Genomic DNA, 8,051 nt, shown 5'->3' on the forward strand with positions numbered 1-8,051 from the left:
TATATTTCTCCTTGTAAGTATATTCCCCACCGTACTCTCCTTATTCACCCAGAGCCCGTAAAATGCATAGCTATTCCTGTGCATTTAGATACTATTGGGGGTGTATAAATATGAAACTTCTAGTCCCAAATGTCCTTTGCTTCGTCAACGGTGAATAGGTTTGAAATTTGCAACAGAAGTAACTTCATGATCGAACCCCAACTAACGTCTGTTTGGACTTTGGGAATTCTTAGACCCAACCAAAAATTTATACGCGACCATGAAGTACCTACTTCGCCTATAAAAGGAGGATTTTCAGGCATAATTAAGTGAACGCACCAGTAAAATGTTTGTAGCAACTAGAACATTCAGCTGTAAAGCAATGTAGAGACAGTCGGGCTCACTTAAGGGACCTCGGTCTATAGTCTAAACTCTAAACTGGCTTGAATTTTTTAAGTGGCCTGAAGTTTTAAAGTGTTGTACTGAACAAAAATTTTGTATAAAATGTTTGGTAAACTACCTGAAGTTAGAAGTTTGATCTTAACTTGTCCAGTTCACCTTTTATATTTCTCCAGATAAAGCTCATACAATAAGCTCAAGAGCTCTAAGCAGGTTTCGTCTAACCTCAATATGAAGTGAGGTTGGACCTTTGATGTCTTACAGAGCAACTAGATATGGTATTTCCAAACTTGCGTGCTCTGTAGAATTGGGTGGAACCAATAATATATAAGGTTGTTAACGTTTGCAATTTACAAAGCTATGGGAATAAAACTTAAATTTTTTTTATAAAGCTATGGGAATAAAACATGTCATTTTTTGGTGATCATGATTCATGAAAACTAAGAGGTTGCTACAAACCACTTGAAATTGAGTTTTCTTTTCGCAAAAATTTAGAAGAACACCATTAAATTATTTACCAATAAAAACAAGATTAAGAAGCATCATCAGGTCAGTAACAAAAGCAGATTCTACAAGTTAATTCATTTTAGTCATAAGTTTTTGGTTATGTACATACAAACACCAACCTGACCAGGGGTGGGAAGCTGCAAAACGTTTTCTAACAGTGATCTAAACTTTCAACTGGGAATATGTAGTGTCAAGAGCCAAATATGTCATGTTCTACTCAGTAAGTTCCCCAAAATTTAGTCGACGTAAATCACAGAGGACGAAATAATTTGGAAATTTGGGAACAAACCTCACCAGCAACAATGATTTGTGATCTTGAAGTTAGGTTCCCTGTCCACTTTGCAATTTTGATAAGGTCCCCATTGATCTCAAGTACTAAGATTAAAACTTTTGGAACCAAATTGATTCGAGGTAAAACAGATAATCCTTATACTGCTACAATTTGCAAAACAAACCGTTCAAAATAAGAAAAAGAGAGTGAATGTATGTAACTGTTAAATAGACCTTTTTCGTATTACTTCATAGAGTGGCTGCAGTTGTTTAATAATATTGCTCATAGGATCCCAGCACGTCGGAAGAGCATCAAGGATACAAAATCAAGTGAATGGGCATATTAGCTTCCATATGGTCGCATTATATTAATCACACTTAATTCTACAATTGGTCTTCCAGAAAATGGTACACTTTTACATGAGAAGTGCGTGAATCTTAAAGCACTTCCCTGTAACGCTAAAACACAACTGACGCTTCAGTCTAGTATGGATGTCTATGTGCGAAAAAAGAAATCATTGGGATGAAGCTAGACCAGATGGATAGAGATATTAATCACTTATTAAATAAAATGGAGAGGCAACCAAGATATTTTTCAGTTTGATACCGTCAGTTGATGCTTATTATTATATCAACATATATTGTTCAACGAGGCATGGGCTTATTTTCTAAGAAAGATTTAAACATTATATAAGCATGTTGAGGGCGATGAAGGGGAACCTCGTGACCTGCTCCCTCTATAGCAACAAAGGTCAGTCCAGCATATACTTGACTCCAGCCACCAATCTAGCTCACAAAGAAGAGAAAAGAAAAATGTTAGGCAAAAGACAATTAAAAGTTTCTTGTGCTTAACAATTGAAAAACCAAAGTTTCTCTGTTATTAGACTAACCTTCCCGTTGTCATACCAAGGATACCATTTGCTAAGGGTTGGCAGCTCAAGAGCGTCAAGAGAGTAACGAGTTGCAGTCACAGGGACCACAGAATCAGCGTCTCCACTGGACAAAGAGTTCAAATAAATATCCCACTATCAGATGGCAAGGAGCATGAACAATTCATAAAAAATGGAAGTTCACTCATAAAGATAATGAATGACTTACTTACACAGAACAAACATACTGACACTGAAATTGGACACTAACAGTAAAAAAGTGATACTTCAGATTACTATTTAGTTTAGGGTAAATTAATATGAAAGAACTAAATAAGAAAAGCTAAATGGTAAAACAAAAAGCATCATACCTTTCTCATTCTGTAAGTAACAGCACCAAATACATTGAAGCAAATAATCATCAAAGTAAGTTGAATGCTTACTTATTGCCTATATTAGTGTTTCATAAATCTTCTAAGTATGTATTATGCTCAACTCATAGAATAACACTTCCTACATGTCTATGTTTGTCCCAATGCATCTTAAAAGATTAAATTTCATATTCTCGTAGCATTGTATCGTTACATGGAAGAGGCTTCATTTTATCGTCAATCAGTCAAAGCAGATAGAAATCCAACAGATGCTTCAGGGCCAACATGTTAATTCTCACAGAATGTTTCAATTATGCCTACAAGCAAACAGAGCCAAGAGATCAATTTGTGTGGATTACTTATGGGGTTACTTGATTTTTTCTTCTTACAATAGAAGATCTTCACAGATGTTGCATCTGTGTACTTGTCAGTGAAAATGGGAAAAACTTCAAAATATGACTCAATGGTAACATCATAAGATCGCTAAATTAGCTTATACTTGTTTTAATCACCTCACCAGACCCTCATATTCTGAAACAAAGTCTTAGCAGACCCTCCATAAACTAGGGATAAATCTAACTTTTGAGCAATGTCAGCCTGCTCCTATATTTGACACCACACCAAGACTCTAACAGGAAGGAGGGTGTGTGGATGGGAGGTTCAATCAAGACACTGTATTACCTTTTGTGCAACTACCACTGACTGATAATCAAAACATATTACTTGGCAGCGACTTTACTGGTGGCTAGAGGACGAGCATGCTGCATTATTGTATGTTCAATGACCCTATACAGTCAAACAATGAAAAGGCTTGGCTGCTACATTAAGTTTTTGTTAATCTTATTTTTCGGCTCGTTATAAAAAAATTGTTAGATGGTTCAACTCCACTTGAATCAACTTCAGGGGACACCAGTGCCAGACACATCGTTCTCTATTATTATGTCAATTTTTGACAACCAAGAACATAAGAAATACTTGGGACTTGGGCCCTTTTTGGTGGCACCCTCAGTCATCCATAGATGATTGGTAATTAAGAGCCTAAGTTTTCAGTAACATATAACGCTATAAACTGCTCTTATTATAAAGGAACTGCACAATTTTTACTTGCGCCTTTATTTTTCGGTGTCCAACGGAACCTTTAGAACGCATATAACTTGTTTTTGATAATAAGCTCTCCACCCTCTTGAATCTGCAATCTACACCCATTGTGGAAAAACATCTAAGACCGTACACATTTTCCACATCATCTAGTCAGAAACATGCTATCCTTATTCATGCAGCCAACAGACCCTCATGAAATGGAGTTGAGTATGTTAAACAAGGGCCCAATTTTTCCATATCGGCTGATATTTCGGATCCCCCAAAAACCAAAATATATCGGTCTATATCGATATATTGGGATATTTCAGAGATTCCAACTTTTTTGTGAAACAGTTTAAATTTTGATATATATCGGAAATATCGCCGATATATAACAACATATGTCGGAATTATCGGTCAACAGTCAATAAAATCGGTCAAACAGTCAACAAGTCAATCGATATATATCATATATATCACTGATATATCAATATATATCGGAAAGTGCAATATATATCGGTCCAAAAATGAATCAATATATCTCACCGAAATATTGTATTATTTCCATATTGTGTACCCCATATTCCGATATATATCGCCGATATATCAATATATTGGACGATATTTTCGGCCTTGTGTTAAACACATAATCTTCCACCCACTCAAACTGATGATACTAAAAGGGTTGGGGGGACAAAAAACAATTATATGCCGCTATACCACTAACTAGTGAATGAGTACCAATGTACAATCTAGTATGGGAAAGCTTAATGGTATCAAACTATCAGAGTGGGTCTATCACAGGGAAGAGTTGGGTTTGAATCTCTAACCCTGCATGGAAAGGGACGGGCGAGTGCTTTCAGCCTTGACACAGAAGTGGAGTCTTACGTATAAACACTTGGGGACCCTCCCCTTGTAAGCAAGTTTCAAAAATGAGTTCTACCCGTGGGTTATCATATTTCTTTAATACTGAAGAAACAAACAAGAGTCTATTGACACTATTCATGGTATGCATTTCATGTTGCGACTGAGAGTGACAGATAAAATCGGTAAACTAGGTCATCAACGGTCGCTTGTATTTTTCTAGTTAGACTAGGTCTACTTTATTACAGTACAACGGTCATCAAAATTAAACAACTAAAGTTTTGAAATGTTGACTCTAAAGCTGCAGAGCCAAATTTCTAGCAGATTTCTACGGTTTTCAAAATCTTGTGGGAATGAGCCAACAAAAATGCATCACTCATGTGAAATACGGGGTTAAGAATAAAAGAATTCACTTTACATAAAATGGTGACATATATCATAACAAAACAATATAACTCCTGCCTTTATTGCACTTTCACCGGAATAAACTACCTAACCATGTTTCAGGGCTTCTCTATGACCCCAGTATTTTTTACCGATTTCATCTTCTAGAAAACAATTTCATATAGCATTCAAATGTAGCTGACTTATGCATTCTGAACATCCCAGGTACCAGGAATCATATAAAGAAGAAATAAACTTAATATTCTTTCTTCAGAAGTACAATCTTTAAACCAGTTTAAAAAAAGGAAATAACACAAGGAAAGGAAAGAGAAGGTGATAAACTTACCTAAACACCCAAATTCTGATACCAGCAGAAATAAGTTGGCGATAAATAGGAAGCATGGATCTTGGAGAATCCTTCCAGTGGTCGCCAATAATATCACTGCAAGGAGAAGGAACTCAGTGTTTGCACACTATTTAAGAAGAAAATCTCCTCGAACTTCAAAAACAATATTAATACCTGCATGTTTCCCAACAATATGGTATTCCAGTGACATTTGCATGCAATGCCTTCTGCACTTCTGGAAGATTGAAGTACACTGCAGAATGTTTCTCTGTGCAGGGATCATATGCTATAGACATCCTACGCTGAGTAAAATCAAATGTCGTTAGTTTATAAGGAGTGGGAGTGAAAATAAAAGATGAAATAATGTAATTAATTTGAATAGGACATGTGGCTGAAATCCATTTCAGTAAATCAACAGCATTGAATTCCTTTAAAATCTCATATCCTTGTCCACTAATTTGTGTTACCAACTGCCGTCCTTTTATGTGGGGAAGTCCTTTGACAGTTAGGGTAGATTAGGGGTGTCTTAGTCAGTTAACAGTGAGCTACGAAACTTTAAAACGTGTGCTGCCATGTGGCTGTGTCTTTGTTCCAGTGGCTCCTAGAAGACAGTAATATTCTAATGCCAAGTGAACTTGCCATTCCAAAATTTTGACTGTTTCTGGGAAAATTTGGACGTTGCCGTTTCTGTGCCAAAAGGTTTTGGCAATGAAATCACCAGTGCAAATTGTAAAATCATACACTAAAATACACTAATATCGAAGTCAATGTGATCTTTCTCTAAGAAAACTGAAGCGAAATGAAGTTGGGATTCCAATAGCACACAAGGGAAAAAAAATCCAGAGGGAGTCACCAGATTAAGGACGTTTCCAGGTGTCCCCCAATGTTTAATCAACTATAAAAATGATTGTTAAACTGAATTTAATTAGGTGCCTAAGCTGATATGCTCCTTAAAGAGCAAGGTAATGAAGGTTAAGCTGAAAGCCTGAAACTGGTAAACTACCATGCTGGTATTTCAGTTGGAATATTTCAGACAGCCACCAAAGTTAGAAATGTACCAAGTTAAATGGAACCATTAAGTGGTTTAACGATAGATGCAGGGATTTCATAATGTATAGGGTAACAGTGAATGGTGCAAACATTAATTGTTATAGTTGCAATTGAAAGGATAACTAACGGAGGAGAGCTTACATAGCTTACTTCTTAACTTACCTCGCGAGATACAGCTTTACTGCAAGTAGGTGTAAATATGCTGTAAGGATCAATGTTTCCTTGTTCAGCATCTGCCATGTCGAGAGCCTTATTGCATTCATCAGATGCGTGTTCTGAAACTTCCAAGTCACAGTGGATATTCAGAGTTTTAAACGTAGCATCAGATATCAAACCATGGGTCCACCAGTACTCAAAGGTGCCCACATAGTCATTGTAATCATCAATAACAGCATTCCCCACCTGGAAAGCAAAATCCAAACCATCACTCCCATAAACCTTTAGGTACCTAAACTACTAACGACATCAAGGTCTATATTCTTACCATGAACCCTTTGAAATTAAGAATAGGATTCTGAATTCCCTTGTTTCTCTCGTATACAAGTTGAGACAGCTGAGGAACATAATGACCTTCAACATATACAGCAATAAGAAACTTTTATCATAAGAAACACATTACAAACACATTGTGCGAAATAACGATAAAAAGAAATATAGGCAAGTAGACCTGCATAACTTTCTCCAGTAATATAGAAATCTCTATGCTTGTACTGTGGGAACCTTTCCAACCAATTCACAAGGAATATATATGCATCTTCAGCTACAAATTCCAAACACCCCACGTTAAAATTACATAACCGCTTTCCTATTAATATAAGCTGTCAACTTACCAGTTCTTCGGTCACCGGAAGTATACAAATCAGAACTAGTATTCGTATACGAAAAGCCAACACCAGCAGGTGAATCAAGAAACAGCACATTTGCCACTGAAAAAAAAAAAGCCCATCAACCAACACAACATTAAAAAAAAGGTACAAGAGCATGAAAATTTCACATACATTTGTTCCAGGCATAAGGATTCAAGAAAAGAGTGTGTCCATCTGGATGAATACGAAAAGGGCCAATTTCTTCAGCAGCACCATAAGCAATAGAAGAACACCCGGGACCACCATTGAGCCATAAAACAAGTGGAGTTGACTCTGGGGGAGTAACTGTTGACTCAACTAAATAGTAAAATAAAGCTCGGCCTGCTTTTGAGTTCACTGTTATGTAACCTGAGTATTGAGTGAAGCCTATGTTTGTTGGTTGACCGGGTAACTCGAAGATTTTATCTTTCTCTTGGTCTGAAGAACAAGAAGAAAGGGGAAGTAACAGAAGAAGAAGAAAAAGAAGAGTTGTGGGAGTGAAATGAGATGAAGCCATTTTTTCAACAGCAGTTGGAAGAAGTTGGAAGTTAGTTATATAACAGGAAGTAGAGTGAAGACAGAAGAGTAGAAGATGGGGATAATGGATCTTAAACCAGGCCCAATCGTGTATTACGATTATTTACGAACAGAACCTGTTTGGGAGAATCATGGTTTTCGACTTTCCGGAGTCTCATCTTCAATAGCCAAAAATAGGATCAAGGTCAAACGGTGTAACCGACACTAACAATCCATTGACATAGGAGCCGACATCGAAATCAGAATCACCATAATAAAGAAACTTGTAGGGCCGTCATCTTTTGGAAAAAACTTTGTTAAAATATTCAATAAATTGGTCCCAAGCCCGTTGAAAATCACTCTCAAACCAGTATTTTTTTTAATCAATCCGAGAATTTTTCGGGTGAAAATAACCTATAAGGACAAATAGTCTGAATTTTATCTTTTTTGTCGTTTTGAAGATATGAGGACAATACTTTATATTAACCAATATTGTTCATTGTCTGAAACATCTTCTACACTAAAATGTATGAACAATGATTATTCAATAAATTGGTCCCAAACAACGTTG

General features: G+C 36.5%; 1 protein-coding gene across 1 annotated transcript; it reads right to left on the reverse strand.

The window, feature by feature from the left end:
• Positions 1 to 1,696: 1,696 nt before the first annotated feature.
• Positions 1,697 to 7,774, reverse strand: LOC147481855 (serine carboxypeptidase-like 26). The gene is given in 9 exon segments (XM_086575824.1): positions 1,697 to 1,941; positions 2,046 to 2,151; positions 5,070 to 5,165; positions 5,244 to 5,371; positions 6,261 to 6,521; positions 6,604 to 6,689; positions 6,787 to 6,879; positions 6,950 to 7,045; positions 7,118 to 7,774. Coding segments are annotated over 9 exon segments (1,371 nt in total). The 5' UTR covers positions 7,482 to 7,774; the 3' UTR covers positions 1,697 to 1,800.
• Positions 7,775 to 8,051: the final 277 nt, after the last annotated feature.

Source organism: Coptis chinensis, chromosome 8 (assembly GCF_015680905.1).
Source record: "Coptis chinensis isolate HL-2020 chromosome 8, ASM1568090v1, whole genome shotgun sequence".
Lineage (NCBI taxonomy): Eukaryota > Viridiplantae > Streptophyta > Magnoliopsida > Ranunculales > Ranunculaceae > Coptis > Coptis chinensis.